At 43.0% G+C, this 17,954-nt stretch overlaps 2 protein-coding genes across 2 annotated transcripts; one reads left to right on the top strand and one right to left on the bottom strand.

Annotated features, from left to right (window-relative positions):
* Window positions 1–224: 224 nt before the first annotated feature.
* Window positions 225–17,722, top strand: T265_07146 (hypothetical protein; the record flags this gene model as incomplete). Its single annotated transcript, XM_009172590.1, has 4 exons — window positions 225–339; window positions 7,510–7,618; window positions 8,292–8,647; window positions 16,808–17,722. The coding sequence occupies 4 exons, from the start codon at window positions 283–285 to the stop codon at window positions 17,579–17,581; spliced, it is 1,296 nt and encodes a 431-aa protein (XP_009170854.1).
* Window positions 16,281–16,499, bottom strand: T265_07147 (hypothetical protein; the record flags this gene model as incomplete). The annotated part of the gene is made up of 1 exon (XM_009172591.1): window positions 16,281–16,499. A coding segment is annotated over one exon (219 nt), but the record flags the coding sequence as incomplete, so codon positions are not given.
* Window positions 17,723–17,954: the final 232 nt, after the last annotated feature.

Below are 17,954 nucleotides of genomic sequence, written 5' to 3'. Positions count from 1 at the left end.
GAATATCCTGCCAACTGAATCATGAGGCGGCCTGTGTGCAGCACATTCAGTTGTAGAATATCATAAAGGAGAGATTCAGTTGAGTCTATTGTGAAAATCAAATCTATAGTATCTCTTTTATCCTTCCCGATTCGCCATCGTTCCCTCAAAATAACAGTCGGACCACTTATGCTGGAAAGGTTTTGAACCTATCGATTAATGATTTGAACTCTAGCGAAAGGTCACTTTACCTGACGAAACCGGTTAGTGTCCGTCACTCAGCTATCATCCTGACTAAACAAAATGCGTGAAATTGTATTTCTCCAGGTTGGACAGAGTGGAAATAATTGTGGGGCCAAAGTAAGTCTGTGACAATGGAATATCCTTTCAAGTAGTCTGTCTATCTGAGCTTGGGGTAGCCCATTCACTAAGGAGCGAGACTTGGCCACTTTGAGCGGAGGATTTGAGACAACTTCAGGTCTTAGACAGGTCCTGGACTACAACTGAAGTCAACTGTAAACGGTGAATTCGCAGTGAGTTGATCAGAAGACAGGTTTTGGTGAGACAGGGTACATTTCCCTCAAAGAATGCATCCAACACTGCAAGTTAAGGTGGCTGGGCCATACATTACGTATGCCAAGTACCCGCCTGCGAGACAAGTGCTGTTTTCCGTGCCCAATTAGGAGTTGCGGAAATAGAGGTGGACAGAATTTGACATAGCAAAAGTAAATAGCGGATCATACGAAAAGTTTGGTTTCTGTTGGTGCTGTTCGTCTTCCAGAATAAGGTTAATGTGACCCTCTGAGTGCTGGGCTGGGGACACGGCAGTGGCCTTTATGTTGTCAGATTCTATTCCGGTTATCTGACATAGTGCTGGAGGTGCAGGAACCTCGGGTTTTTGTGGTAGGCTATCTCGAGATTCCCTTCCCGTCCCATGTTTTCTTCTTTCGTTTATAATAATTTAGTCAAGCAAATTGACATGGTTTTACGGCAGTGAAGCACTGGTGTTCTCATTTGGTGTTGCTGTCAATGATGTTGATGATGATGATGGTGATGGTGATGATGATGAAGGGCGAACTTACTGACTGGAACCACACTAACCGAAATGATGGCTGTCTAAATCTTGCGGTTGACGGGTTGGGGGGAATCGCGAATTATTTTTGATGGGGTCTGGTTTCTCAATCCTCTGATTCAAGGTGCCTCAAATGATGAATCATCTTGGATGCTACTGTTAGATTTCCTCGGTCCATGTGGGCTTGTAATTACAACGAAAACTTAGTTGGGGGGTGAGTTATGTGAGATTAAGCGCACTTCAGATCTACGCTACTTCTGTTGATGAGCCCTGTTTCCGATAACCGCACACTACCCTCAATTGATCTAAAACCGTTTTCCACACGCTTGCCAGTCCTGCACATTACTCTACTTACACTGGGAAGTTCGGCGATTACCGCCGCCTCGGCCATCGGTCCCCACGGCGTGGACGGTAGTCGCCGCCCAAAAACTTCAGCGCTTTCCAAATCTGTTTAGTGTCCCGCGTTCAGTGCATGTTTCGTCACTGCTGAGTTTTCCAATAAAGCTCGGTATTGATCTGGGTTTCTCAGCGGTCTATTTATTGTTCTCCTGTGATCGCCGATTCTGGTGTGAAGTCCCCTGGCCGTCTATCCTACATAGACCTTAGTCACTATCATCATCATCAACAGTGTTCAGCACTGATGATTCGCTGCCGTGCAACCTTAGTGAAATAGTTGCATTTAATTTTGTAGTCAGTCTCCGGTTCGGTTCGCCGGGATGCTATCCTCTAATTGCACCAGTACAGAGCACAGAGCGTTTCTTTTCTGGAAAGCTACTTTTATGTTAGCCGTGTTAAGAACCCGTCGAATGACTCCCGAAGTCCCTATTTTATATGTAATAACAGCAGTCCCAATCCATTGCCTATTGGGTTTCACCACCGGTACGAACCCCATTCGTAACTGATGCCTGATCGAACTAGCTGGATATCCATTACCCTGAAGTTTGTTCTTCACTTCGGTTTGGTCCGCTGTCCGATCAACTTTTGTGCACAGGGCGCTTACTCGGCATTACTAGCGAATACCGACCTCGGACTAGGAGTTCAAAATCGCCTCAGTATCAGTTGACTTCTCGTACATTGTAATCTTTAGTTTCCCCATATGTGCCACGCAGTCTAAGAAAACCAGTGTACCCGAAGTTGACTCTATCTCCATACTAAATCCATTGTATGGATTCAGTTCATTCAAGTAGTTGCAGAACGCGCTGAGCTTGTCTCGTTTCATCATGATGAGAGTGTCACCTAGATTACGCTAGACGGCCTTGGGTGGGTACGGGAATCCCGTTCAAGCTTTCTGTTCAAAATCTTTCGTCAAAATGTTTGATAAAACGGGGATTTGGGAATCCCATTGCTAGACCTTGTTCTTGAGTGCAAACCACGGAGTCAGAAATTAGAAGAGAGAGACAGGTATGGTTCTATACCTTCCAATATTTCATCTACCGTAGGCTGTGTCCGTTCTGAAAGGGTGGTGTATATAAATAATAATAATAATAATAATAATAATAATAATAATAATAATAATAATAATAATAATAATAATAATAATAATAATAATAATAATAATAATAATAATAATAATAATAATAATAATAATAATAATAATAATAATAATAATAATAATAATAATAATAATAATAATAATAATAATAATAATAATAATAATAATAATAATAATAATAATAATAATAATAATAATAATAATAATAATAATAATAATAATAATAATAATAATAATAATAATAATAATAATAATAATAATAATAATAATAATAATAATAATAATAATAATAATAATAATAATAATAATAATAATAATAATAATAATAATAATAATAATAATAATAATAATAATAATAATAATAATAATAATAATAATAATAATAATAATAATAATAATAATAATAATAATAATAATAATAATAATAATAATAATAATAATAATAATAATAATAATAATAATAATAATAAGTAACATCACTGATGACACTGATGTTTCACTGCTTGTAATCAAAGAGTTTATCTACTTACATTTAAAGCTTTAAAGTGGGAAGGGACCCGCACTCCTCCTGAAGTGACCGCATTCCCAAAGGCTCAGTTTGGCAACGCGGCAACGGCACGAATGCTGTCACTTCTGGTAATGGCTGCCTTCTGAGACGATAACGAGTTTTTGCCTCTTTGCTCCACTATATGGCGATGAGATCTGCGTGTGTGTGATGGTTCAGAGGTTAAAAAAAACGGTGTATCCAGTTCAGCTGGAATAGTATACTGAGTTGAAACATACGTACGTGCGTGTGTGAATGGATGCATTTGATTTGTCGATTCCGTTCGCCAAAATTTCTCAACACCATCGAGTCCTCATAAAGCATGTTCTCAAATCCACCATGCGACCTGGAAACTGAACACATAACTACATGGCGGAATAAAGTTGAAGTCTTTGTGTTCCGATGTAACGAAGCAGTCCTAGCTCCATTGAGGGTAGTGGAAAATATATACATTTGCCCCGGCAGTTGACAGAATTTCATATCCCCATTCATCAGTGTTTCACCACAGTCAGGTGGATCGAGAAAAGATCATCCTCACCCATCTAGCTCATTTTCAAACCACCGGCAAAATATAAATGACACACATCTTATAAAACTGATTCATTCATAAAAAGTGAGAAAATTTGAAAAAGCTGCATTGGTTCAGTTTGCCGAAGGATATGGTATTTCTGCCTGTCCCGCAGGGTGCCGAGTAACACACACAAATATCTATGTACACTCTGTACACGAAGAGAGTTTACCTCAAACTTGTGAGCCATATTGTTGTTGGTGTCAGTATAAGTACTAGCATTAGCATTGTTACGGGAGACGCTTTATTAGCCTGCTTTAATGTGAGTTACTGTGCTAGGAAGGAATTATGCACCCGAACATGAACTGTCTGTGTACAACTTATACCGAAGTTCGAGAGTGCGTTTAGGAACCTGTTATGCGTGAAGGCCAGGGAAAATGCTTTGTTAAATAAAAGGTTCGTTCTGCAGTGGCTGTGAGCTCCGGCAGGTCACCGCAATGTTACCAACAAGGAATTATTTGGTCAAGTATTTCGCGTCCGAAAATGGATGTACAGTACGCTGGTGTGAGCTCATCAGAATAACTGCGCAAAGGCAAGAGAAGGGCTGTTCAGTTTAGAGTGGCGTAAACGTACATTCTATGAATCCAGCAGCCACCTACAATTTTAGAAGTTGTTGAGCGAACGTAATTCGTAGGCCCAATGAAGGGTATAACGATTCGCGAAGATATCACTGTTCGATCGAAAAGACAGGCCCGAAAACTCCTGACAAAAAGCTTTTACTTTATTCGTAAATCACCTCCATCTCCAAGCGTCACTGACAAGCGGGGTCACTTGTGTATGCGAATAGTCAAACAAGGACCATATCGATTCTGTTTGAGGGCATGTGATCGCACGCCACCAGATATTCTTTGATTGACCTTTGCGAGTTTTCACATGCCAACTGTCTGTGTACATTGCAGACATGCAGTGCGATAGCTCCCCGATCGACGGATAAAAACGGGGACAACGTTTATGGATGACCAAGTTGTCCATACATACCAGGTAGACAAAGTACTGATCAGTGCGAGAAAGCATCGATTTGCACTGAGGAAAATGGAGCTTAGGTAGAATATGACTGAAGTGTTTAGATCGTTTTGCTTAACTCCGGTTGTCCCTAAAGGTAAATTGGGAACGGTGACCCTGGAAATTTGTGTGCTCACGTGGTCTCAGAGATGATATTCTTATGGTGATTCCACTATTGATGAGCATAGATAAACCAAAGGTCTACTTCGTTTATTCAAAATATCCTCTAAACATGGTGACGGTGGAAAGAAAGCCTTCAGCTGTAGCACCATTTCGGTGCCTAGCTGCCATGCCACTCGAAGGAAGCACGAGGGCTGGGATACTGCCAGGTTGCCCAAGCCTAGACAGGGGAAGTCGAGTGGCGGAGGTCGGATTCGAACCACGGACCTTCCGGTCAGTAAATTCGCGCTCTAACCACTTGGGCCATCTCGCCCCCTGGTGACGGTGGAATGGCTGTGGAATCAGGGTATTGTCCTCAAGGGGACATTGTTGATCTTGTGAGAAGGGGAAATGTGTACTCAGTGGGGTAGTAAGAGGGTGATATCATCAAGGAATACCGCGTATAAACTTATTAGTGTTTCTGAGTTAGCAGATGTCGTCCCTCCTACAGTATAATGCTACACAAATTTCTGATGTGAACTTAATGACAAAAGGCGCCCTAAAAGTACTCGTGATAGGTAAATTACACTGAAGGTGTAATCACAAAAGAGGGTAGTCTGGGTCGGACCCGTTAGCGTTCATAGCCTATTATTTATCCTTATTTTGTGCACAACGATAGGATGCTTCCTTGAACTACAGCGCCCTATCGACAGCAACACGACCCTGGAGCAAGTTACGGGTTTTTACTCACCTTGAACTACGAGCAGCCTTTGAGTATGATCGAATTTGCTTGCTTTTCAAACAAAACATGTAGGTCGGTGATAGCTTCAGGAATGTTGAACATGAGGGAGTGAGGAAGAGGAACGGCACACTATGCTATAAACCACGATGCTTTGAAAAAGAATACCGAACTCGGGAATCGGCTAGCTCCGAAAGCAGTAAACGGAAGGTTTCAGTGCAGAAACTGAGGATTTCCGTTTGCAAGACAGTATAACAACTGAGTGCCAGCGCATTGAGTTAGTTGATCATTTAAACCCACATAGTTTGTGCCCTGGCCACGGTAGAAATTGTTTGACTGACGCACAGGAGCCAATAGAGAGACAAATATAATTTGTCTCACTTCGGTTAATAGTTAACGATCCTCTGGATGCTGAGAAACCAAAATGCATTGCTAGGTTTGAGTCAAACTGATAAAATGTCAGGTTAGTGGGCATGCTTCTGAACGACTGGTTGAGGTCACAAGAGCGATTAGTTTTGACAAAATCGGCGGTTCCGTTGGTCTTTTTGGAGGATTTCAGGTCTGCAAAACTATCCGGTAGCTCTGGGATAATTTCTTTTGAATGGTATCCATCACAACTACATTGCAATTGTCATCCGCACAGAAAACACACACGTGGTCAGAAAAAAAACTCGATAGATGTTTAAGAAGGCACACTCCCGTTGATCCTCCAAGTGAACTCATTAGACGCATGGTTTGGTTGCCTGTCCTCTCTGGTTCCACACAAGTAGGTCGCTGGATGTCGTATCTTCGTTGTATCATTATGAGCAATAGGTGAGACATTAATAGTTATGGCCATGTCCGAGTGTGTGCGGCTCTTGAGGCCAAAAGGGAGGACCAGGTAATCAAAGAGGAGACCTTCTAACCTGTTTCAGAAAGTATTCTCCCCTAAGGTAGAGCGAACCCGTCGATATATACTACGGGCACCGGTATTCTCGTCCCCTTCGTAACACGTACCTATGTCCTCAATAGACGAACAGAATCATGGAGAGTGCTAATGAGAATATACGGGTTCGGCAGATTTTACACATTGTAAAAGTAACATGCGCAATGTCCACTTTGGACAGAAAGATTTCAGAAAGAACTAGATCCCCTTAGTGAAAATATGGCACTTTTACCATCTATGAGGTACCATATTTAGGTTTAGCCACATAAGGTTTGTCGAGTCCAGCTATAGTAGTGATAAACATTACTATGGATGGAGCGACCGTTCATCTAAATCCGAAAATCGCTTTGAGACTGGTGAAAGCCCAAGTGTGGGCTATGGTTACGGATTTGGTGGATTCATGCAGGCAAACGTTATGAGCGATATGCTAAGCGGCGATGATCACACTGGTTGGGATTGGGGCCTGGTATTTCTAAGGTTCAGACTCCCCCACCTAGTGATATCCATAGATTTCCACTCAAACTTGCTTGACCGATAGTGGTTTTGCCTAGCTTGGTCAGCCCGATCCAGTGATCCTGGTTGCACAGTCTAAGACCCGTCGTTTCGTTTAAAATTGTGTTTCCAGTCCACAGATAACAACTTCCATTTGTACTGAAGGACTGTCTGGACCAGAAAAGTGGTATAGTTACTAGCCAACACTTTTATGGTGCTCGTCCGGCATCGTGGCGAATGTCCCAAATGGTGAGAACCGATTCATGTGACCAAGTTTGTAGTGTGGTTGCTGGCCTCGTGGTTGAGGAGCCTGCAGTGAAAAGTGTTGCCAACACTTCACGTGACCGCTGCATTCCAACGACCGGCCGGGAATAAACACAAATTTCATAAGTGAGTCACTTGCTGTGTTCAAGAGAGCATGCAGCTGCACCGTACAGTAGTCCGAAGTCTTGAATAGCCACTTCTCGATCACATGTCACATGTAGTTGGCTCCCACAAGTGTAAACCTGGCGTGATTGTTCATCAATTCTGAAAAAAGTCTTCTGATTGAGTAAACCTAATGATAATATATTCCATTAACTCCATTATTTTATCTAGTTCTGGGAGATTATATCCGACGAACATGGCGTAGACCCCAACGGCCGCTATGTCGGGGACCATGATCTACAACTGGAACGAATTAATGTGTATTTCAATGAAGCCACGGGTGAGTGTGATCAAGTAGTCTAATGGATTGGAAACCTATTTTAACCGCAGTGGTTGTCAGTTGACTTAGTCAGCGGAATTCATTTCTTCCGTATTGTTACTGAGCAGAATTGCCAATGGCTATTGCCATATTTGGTCTGTCGCTGTATTTTGCACCCGTATTACTCCCATTTAAACAGTTAACCTCGAAAGTTTGATACATGTCACTGTTAGTGGAGCAGCCTACAATAAAGACCCCTTAGCGTACTGTCAAAACGAACTAACTTTCTTTTCAACAGGGGAAAGTATGTGCTGCTCCTAGAATTTTATCAACAGCTTGATTTACAATTAACCTTCGTACCTGTATATATACAGGTGAAATTTAAGTGGGGACGTTCGTTAGGAAACTGGGAATGACCTATGCTGAGAAGCTCAAAAGTACTGTGTAAATGTTTGATCCTATTTTGGAATCAGGAGTGCGCATCTCATGAAACTCCATGAGGTGAAGCTCAACAGATTGCACAGCATCTTGGAATATCCTAGATGCAGAACTGAGAAATTAAAGGTTACCTTCAAGCGACACTGCGTGGATTTAATGCCACTCAACCATAAGCAATTTATTTCCTTTGCTTACCTCTGAAAGTATACACCGCCTCGACTAAATAAAACGATTGGACCTTTACTGCTACTTCAAGGTGGCCGTTTTGTGCCCCGATGTGTCCTTGTCGACCTGGATCCGCACACAATGGAATCGGTCCGTGCTAGTCCAATGGGGCAACTGTTCCGTCCGGAAAACTATATCATTGGTCAAGCAGGAACGGGTAACAACTGGGCTCGTGGGCGATACACGGACGGGGCAGAGATGGCTGATTCCGTGATGGACGTAGTCCGAAAAGAAGTAGAGGGTTGCGATCTGATTCAGGGTTTTCAAGTAATCCACGCACTTGGTGGCGGAACCGGATCCGGAATGACCTGCCTTTTGCTGGAACAAATCAAAGAAGGGTGGCCTGATCGCATTGTGAATACGTTCTCCATATTTCCATCGCCAAAGGTAAATTGAACACTCTGGTACCTAATTTAGCAAGATTGGAGTTCTTCCTTGCCTTTCTATGTAATACGACTTGGGTTGATTTACCGAACTTATTAGTACTCGCTGACATGTCTTAGAGAAACATTATCGCCCATATCCCAGCACATGCTTAAGATAAAAAATTAGGTACTGGTTACTCGCCCCAATTTAGTGATATCCTCACATGTGTACAACCGACTCCAAACCTAATCCAGCATCTTCTTGATCATGCATCATCATCATCATCATTGTCAGCTGTAAGAACCGCGTACTGGTCGTACACTGGTTGTAGCTGCCACAGTTTCGTTCACCGATGATTTGGGGGAGGGGGTAGGTAGCTGCGCATTGCACGCGCGAGCTGGTAAATTGGTGCATAAATCTAGCACTGTCAGTGGGTTGTCAAGCGGGGGTGGGGTGGAAAAGGAGCTATGCATGGAAGGCAATAGCTTTGATGCATGAGCGCCATTGAGGGCGCGACTGGGCCATGGCTGATAATGTCCCTAGCCATTGATGTGGCCCGTCTCGTGGTCCCCATCCAGGAACACGGCAGTGACTCAGCGCAGCTGAGTTTGCTGGTAATGGCTTTCATACTTCGCTGCCAAGTCATTGTTTGACCGCCTCTGGCTCTCTTCCACCCTTCACATGGTTGGGCGAAAAGAGCCCTTCGAAGAAGTCGGTCGACTGGCATACGCAGCACGTGGCCTTTATTTCACTTTTGTTTAAACGTGGATCCACCTGTCTGCACATAGTCTTCTAATCACACTCAGCAGTACTATATACATGTACATGAAAACTTAAGTAATTTGAAGTTGTTGTCACCTCACTCAACTGCCAAACGTAGGAGTGCCACTCCTTTGCGTTGATAGATCGATTGAAAAAAACATACATTGTCTTCCGTTTCAAAAACATTGAAGCTGATAAAGAATTTACCTCCCCAAATGAGCCACAGATAGATGATGAAGTGGTCAGTAGTTGTTGCTCTCCTGTCACAAAAACTAAAGGACCATGATTCATTTCGCCCTAATTTGGTACACCAACAATACTTATATCCCCTATTTTCACCAGCCAAAAGGAGAATTATTTACTGCCAGATCGACACAGTCGTCATAGCAGTTACCGAGTTTCAGCTGATCTACAGCACATTCTATGAGAAATTTCTGCCAAGTTCATGTTCACAGAAACTCATCCACTTAGGTTATCCATGCCCATTATGAAGCAGTTCAGTAATTTGGAAGTTGCAAAAATTGCCTCAAAGCGGTGTGCGTTTTACCTAGCCAGCGCTGAACAGTGCACTCTATGGGTTTGGAAATAAGCTGCACCCCTGATATAGCCAGATCTTAAACTACGAACGCCAAGTTAGAAACAAGTCTAACTTACAGTATGCTATCGTACTGGCCACATTTCTACCAAGACAGAATAGTGTTTACTTGAGATTTCTAATTCTGGAAACGTTCACTAAGGAAGAGTAACAGATGAATACCAATAAACTTGCGTAGTCAAACGCTGTATTCGACTAATGATAATAAACTACCTTTCGACACTCCCATAATATCCTTTTTCCCTATCAAGAAAAATGGCTTCTGGACTAGGTCAAGCTTTATTAAACAATAATCACATCCTTGCCCAGTAAGAATTCCAAAATCAGAGGAATTCGATCGATTTGGAGAGATGATATTTTGTGCTCATCTTCACCACTGTCACATTGAAAACATGCATTCTAATCACCGTGAAAAATACTTTTGTCTTGCGAGATAGACCGAATTAGGGCAAGCGTTTTCACGTTTGTTGGCAGATTTTCCAATATTTGATTCTTCTATTAAATTCATCCCTCCTGATCCAACAAATGGTTTCAAAAAGCTTCTCCATACACAGAACGTCAGCTAAAACAATCAACTGGTTGGAACGTCATTAGATGTGGTTCTATGGCGTGCAGAAATCAGAAGAGAACGGGCCCACGTGAACGAATCGGGCAGAGGGTAGTGGGGGGGGGGCGATTCAATAATAATGCCATGGCCTCGTGAGCCAGTCACATGTGATTAGTCGTATGAATCATGTGGGAGATTGGCGTATCGATTAGTTGACTGACAGGTTGGGCAGTTGGGCTAACAAATGGGTAGAACACATCTACATCACAAAACAATGGGGACATGGACTCAAAATGGCTGGATAGCTCAGTTACCGAACACTATCCACCAGCCGCATCAAGCGAAATAACGACACACACTTTCTTCAAACGGTTAACACTGGTTACATGTAAAACCTACGTGCTTCGGTCAAAATATATGCTTCCATGATGGTAACCTCGGACTATTTCGAAAAAGTTGAACGAATTTGGCCGCAGTAAGAGGTGATCAAAATATACAGGGACGGACAGCCTGGAATTCACAAGTACAATGCATAACTACATAGAGTTGTCACATGGATTACGAATCCAACTTGTCAATCGATTAATTATTCAAAAAGTAAACCCATCACACCGGTACGGATACCGTCTTGGAAGGAGCACGCGATATGATACCTTGGGCGAACTTTGGAGCTAGCTAGTTATTTGTAAAAAAAACGTGTGGTGAAGGATAGACCAATCCATTATTGAGTTAATCCATCACTAGCAAACTGGGAGATTCTCAAGACGAAACTCCAATGAATCTTTCATTTATACTACTCCTCAACTAAGATCAATGCACAAAGGTGGCCTGATGGTTCACTTGGGTCGGTGTACAAGATACTGAAGCGTTTGTCCTCGGTAGAAGATACTACTCAAAAGGTTGATTAGAAACTCGTCGTTATCCCTATGAATCATCACTGAATCTTTTATGACTGAATTTCTTTATGCTTTAGCTATCCTGAATACGTAGCGACTGTATATACAATAAAATCGTACTATGCTGTCAGTACTTCTGTCATGTGCAACAGCCTTAACTTATCAGAACAAAAACAGCGGAAAGGCTGCTTTTTCACGGTCGCAACAACGTTTAACTGATCTCCTGTCAGCATACCATTTGTCTTCGCCATCATACTAACTAGTTTCGACAAATACCGAACCACTCTCACTGAAAGAAGTCTACCGCTGATTGCTATAGGTAAAGCATTCTCTCTGTCAAGACTTGGATGCAAAATAGTGTGCGCACTCTAAACACTGGGTTCTATCACCCAGAATGAACTCCATATCACCGTCTTTCGATCTCCTACGGCTTTTGGGAGGTGTCATCCATGACATTGCATTGCTCAAATCCTTACCTTCCGCCGGATTCTAAGGCACTACAACAACTACTAGCAGCCAAATGTTGTAGACTTCTTATTCATAGGTGCCGCATTTGACAATGTTGATTAGGTTAGAATGGGGTATCTAATATGGTGCCTAAAAAGTACAGAGCCACACTTAAGGCTCCACTGTGTTGTATGTCACGTAAATTCGAGGCTTACGGGAAACTGTCAGTTATTTTCCACTTCGAACCTGGAGGCCGTACACGAAATTTTCCGTCTAAGATGGTGTTGAGGATCTCTCATGCAGAAAATCCGAGAAGTGAAAAGGAAAACATGAGGGAAACCTGGTCCCAACCACTGAACACTATATGATTTTGAGGCTAAGGCATCGCGAAAATAGCAATAAGAAATCAGGATACGAGTACTGAAGTGCCTCAAAACTGTCCACAGGTTAGATAAAGTTGACCAGGTGCCGGTGCTCAGTCTGTTCAAACGCTTGATTATTCGAACATTCAACTGATCGTAGCAGAACTCATATATACGGATCACGAAGGGTTTCATGCATGGTTGGGTGAAATATCACTCAGGTGACGTGACTGCGCTTCTGGGGGTTGGCTGATAACAAATAAAGTACAAGAAATATAACCAGGAGACATTGACGTGGGCATGACAACAAATCTAATCACAACTCCTATAATAAACATGATGATAGCAGTTATCTTATCGAGTGTATCAACTCCCGCGCTCAACGTCAGTATCCTCGGGCGATGGATTTTCATGTTCTTACCAGACGCAAGACACTAGCAACTTAAATGTTCTTTCGTAGGAGATTGGCATTCAAGCTAGTTAAAACGACCAGAAAAGCTCAATGTCAGTGCCAGGGGTCCAGGCAAAATGTCTTAATTGTTCAACATTCCAGAATAAACAGAACATACATACTGAGACATACGTAAGCAGTACCAATTGCGGCTAGTTACTTTGCATCTTCCGACCTATTTTCCAAGCAATACAACAGTCCTTCACGCTGTGGGCAGGCCTAAGAAACAACCGCCGCATATTTCTGTCGCACGTTTGTTTTGATGGATTGTTTCCCCAGGCTTCAGACACCTTCACTGGGGTTTGTTGCAGATAAATAAAAATCCAAACGCAACAGCACACAAAAAGTTCACGGATTGTACGTTCCAAATCCCTATGACATGAAGCACTCTCGCAACCTAACACTACGTTCCGCCTTTGGTTCCCAGCAAGAATGTCAAACAGACCTCAAAACCTCCTCCTCGTCCCAGTTTAGTGGGAAAATATCCCCGCGGTGTACAGTTCACTACTGCGACTAACTACAACTAATGCAGCTTTCCTTTTCAATGGACATCGACCACGGGGCACGCTACTAGAGACCGACATTAGTTAAACACAAGCTCGTGAACAAAAGAGGATGTGTAATTTCATCTAACCAGATAAATTTACCGTGCTGCTCCTTCGCTTGCATTTGATGAAAAAATGCTTTCTTTTTCTGAGCTCTTGTCTGAGTCCATTGTCCCCGACGTTAAGTGATGTTTTTTGTCGTGGTCAAACCAACGTCCAAGATGCACAAATCAATGCAGTAAGCCTAAGGTATTCCAAAGTGACAGCTGAATCCTATCCGATCCATTCAAGCAATTCGCGAACTTTGATTCCTGTCAGGTACTTCGGACTAACAACAGTGAGCTGAAACTTCATCCATGGTCGGTGATATTGCTGTCAAAATTCGGAACACTGGGAGCAAAGAACCAGGAAACAATAGAACCGGTACCGCGGATGTGCAGAAAAACCTGATCTCTACTCCAATATGGTCTTTGAAAAAATCCGTGTGTTTACAATCGCCTTACTAATCCATAATACGCCAAAGGACAGAAAAAAAAACGCTCAGAAACTTTGATCCACTTCAACAGGCAGGCTAACTAGTGAGCTCCTGGCGTACACCGGCTAAGAATATTGTGATCGTTCGATGCGACGTACTGCAGCGCAGATAATGGAGACTGCGAGCCGCCTTACAATATGAGACAAAGGGATTTGAATACACCATAGTTAATACGGTGCAAACAGGGCATGGCAGCTCGGCCAGCTAAGATCAGTACTTTATCTGCCAGCCGGATTCATGTATGTGTACCGATGGACGCTTGCTTCAAGATATCAATAAAGGTACTAGGGTGGTGATCGCCTACACCCCATGACTCGAACAACCTATTAGGTGGCTTTCATATGGGGGAATAGAGCAACTGACGTTTGATGAATACAGAACTGATTACGCAATCAGTTATTAAATTACAACCATGAACATCGTTACACTTAATTAGGGATACTTTACTACTCCATCCTGTTTCGTATTCCATTGTGAGGAGTTTAGTAAATAGTCTTATTGCATCTACCCGGAAGACCCAACATGAAGAGACACTGATGGTTATAACTGATTTAAACTCAAAGCTTCTGTGATAGGACATACATAATCAGGATCTAGTCGCAGCATTTTACTTAGCCGGTTGCCAATTTTTTATATCTGGTGTGAACATAAAAACCCACCTCATGAGGGTACTGACTTTGAGCATGGGTGCGGTACACTAGACACAATAACGATGAAAATCATGCCCATTGTTGAGTCTGAGATAGGATTTGCCATGGTGCACACGGCAGTGTCTCCTGGTTAGATTTCTTGCAGTTTAGTTGTCATTTGCCCATCCCAGAACCGCAGTCAAATCATGCGAGTGATATTTCACCCAATCATGCATAAGCGACATGAGTAGACCAAAGAAGCATCGCAGTTGTTATCTACACTAAATCAAATCAAATATATAAATTTAAACAAGCATCATTGGCTTCATTAAGTCAGCCTATAAAGCGTGCACCGTGACAAGAATGTGTCAAACTGAACGTCGTGATTGCGAATTATGACACGACCTAAGCATGCATCCAATGAATTTTGCCAAGTTTTTGGCTGTTGCCTCTACTTTTCGGGCCAATCGCAATACCTAAACTAACTCACGGCGGGGGTACATGAATACCTAAGTGGGACAAACAAAATTCTACTCTCAGCCGTCCAAGCGTGCATGTGAAATATGCGGAAACAGCCCCTGGCGTACACGAGAACACCTACGGCTGGATCTCAAGTCATTTAAAGAATCTTCAGCTTGGCTACTGAGACAATGTCTAGCTACGTCTTTATGATTCGGCCACCTTAGCTTAAAAGAGTAGTGCCATGAAGTATGCTGATTTAATCGCCCTGATGAGTGAAGTCGCTGTAACCATGTATGGATCGTCGAACCATCTGTCGATGGAGGGCATCTTCTTAATGCGGTGCCTTCTGAAGTCTTAAAGGACTTGCGAACTACAGTCGCGCTCGGTGGTTATGAAGTTGATAACTTCGCTTAATTAATACGGGACATTTCACCTGGCAGAGGTATTGGAGAAGAGGTCTCAATAGGAATCGAAAACGCTGTCGGAGACACCTTCGGTGATGACAGGTTAAAGGTCTCTCACTTGGCGAATGTATCTACGACGTTACAGTTCCCGAAGTGCTACTTGGTAACCGTGATAACTGGTCGATCTGTACTGAAGACATTCGAACGTTATCAGTCTTGGCTGCCTTTTTTACAGGTCATTGTTGGTATCTGGTGGCGACATGGAAAATGCTGGGCTCCTCCAGCCCAACCTAAGGACGTGGGATCCGTCGATCAGGGCAAGTAGTAAATGTACGAAGCTCAGCCCGGTATTTTGTGTAGCGTTTGCACGTGCTACACCGGATGGTAGAAACGAAGGGTGGTTGGAGAGCTGCGAAAAGACCAACTGTAAGCTTGGTCAGAGTAGGTCTTTCCAGAGTGAGATGCAGACACACTCACGCCAGGCACATTAAAGAACAGCCTGGTGTCAGTCTCACTGGATAACATGCATCCACTCACGCCTTATTCATCCAACACATTCGTAACATCAAAACAAACAAGCCAGAAAGTATGCACAAGTGTGCGGAGAAAACTGAAGTGTCTGTTGATTTGCTTATCGCATGTCAACTACCAGTCTTGTATTGAACTTAGCTTTGTGCATGCTTCTGACATCTGCTTTGTGGGCCAGCAAATCACTCATGGTCCATCTGCTAAACTGCAACCGAAGTTGATTTCATTTTCAATCAATTGGATAATGTTTGGGACCGATTGATTTTATTTTCTAATGCTCACATTATCCCACTAAGGATCATCATCATAGTCATCGGCAGCATGACATCAGTGTTCAACACAGATGCTTCACTGCCGTAATTATTAGCCGTATGATGGACAGAATGTGCGCGGCCATTGTGTCACCACATTGGTGTTAGTAACAACCCCCCGGGAGCGTTTTGTGCTGTTAAGAACCGATTCCATATTGAAGAGTCGTTTGAGCATCATCTCTACAGTGCTTGAGGTGGACACTGCAGGTTCACGGCTGAACTGCAACTTGAGGTGATGCATCCACCGTTCAAATAAGCAGAAAGGTGAACCATGCGCTTCGTAGATATGGTAAGTAACGTCGAGCTGTTTAGCACCGGCTGCACGAATAGGACGGACAGGCGTACGTAAGGTCCGAGGGCAACAGCCGATTCCTGTTCGTTTTGTCCACCAGGTTTCATGGTCTCTTGGAAGGCTTCTGGTAAACTTGTGCTTCAATGCGAGACGAACGTAGTGGTGTTCTTATCCGTCCAGTGAATTTCAAGAAACTATGGGGAACATGTTGAGATTCAATCCAACTGTGAAGACCAGCAGTCTAATTGTGGATGGCGATACGGGGACAAGTTTGATCGCCACTCGCTTTGATAACTCACTTAGGTCTTTTAGCCTGTTGGCCAAAGTGCCAAGGTGTACTGATAACCTAGCTCTAACCAAAACAGGCTGTAATCTGGTTGCTCATTTCTACTATAGTGTTTGTTCCTGTTTACAGGTTTCTGACGTCGTCGTGGAACCGTATAACGCCATATTCACCATAGATGTCCTCCTCTCACTCAGTGATGAAACGGTTGTGTTGGATAATGAAGCACTGCATAGCATTTGTACAAACGTGTTGAACATTTCTGCCTCATTCGCGGACATCAACCACCTCATGTCCACCTGCGTTGGCGGGATGACAACCTGTTTCCGATTTCCCGGTCAGCTGAACTCCGACCTGCGCAAATTGGCGGTAAATATGGTTCCGTTTCCTCGTCTACACTTTTTTGCTCCCTGCTTCGTACCTCTAGCCAGTCGCGGCAATCAACCGTACAAAGCCATAACTGTGCCGAATCTCGTTCAACAAATGTTTGACGCAAAACATCTGATGGCCTTCTGTGACCCGCGTCAAGGACGCTTTCTCACATGCGCCTCAGTGTTTCGTGGTCGGATGAGTATGGCCGAAGTAGAAGAGAGTATGTTGAACGTGCAAGATAAGAATTCACAATATTTCGTCGAATGGATTCCGAATAATGTGCAAAACGCAGTATGTGACATTCCCATGCGTGGACAGAAGATGTGCGCCACATTCCTGGCTAATACAACCGCGTTACAAACAGTGTTCCGACGTATACAACAAGCATTCTCTGCAATGTACAGAAGGAAAGCCTTCATGCACTGGTACAGTGGAGAAGGAATGGATGAAAGCGAATTTGTGTCAACTGAATCTAATGTGAACGATTTAATCAGTGAATACCAGGAATATCAAGAAGCAAAAGTAACCCTATGAAAAGGCTTCTCATTTCTGCTATTTTCGACATCCTTTATTCCATTTACTTTCTCTGGAACTCGTGGTGGTTTCCATTCGTTTTGTAGCTTAACACATCCGTTTTTCTGTCGGGAAAATTGAATTTGATTTGCAATGAACGCGTGAGTATTCATTTTTCATATCAAGTGACGGTGCCTGGAAAACCAGTAGGCCAAGGGAGTGGTTCTCTGGTTGAATAGAATACAGTCTGCCAACCATCAGCGGGATTAACAATGGTCGATGATAGTAGAAGTTTATTCCCCCTGGAAAACAGTAGGCCAAGGGAGTGGTTCTCTGGTTGAATAGAATACAGTCTGCCAACCATCAGCGGGATTAACAATGGTCGATGATAAGT

Source organism: Opisthorchis viverrini (assembly GCF_000715545.1).
Source record: "Opisthorchis viverrini unplaced genomic scaffold opera_v5_159, whole genome shotgun sequence".
Classification (NCBI taxonomy): Eukaryota; Metazoa; Platyhelminthes; class Trematoda; order Opisthorchiida; family Opisthorchiidae; genus Opisthorchis; species Opisthorchis viverrini.
This window is presented reverse-complemented; position numbering and strand designations above follow the sequence as displayed.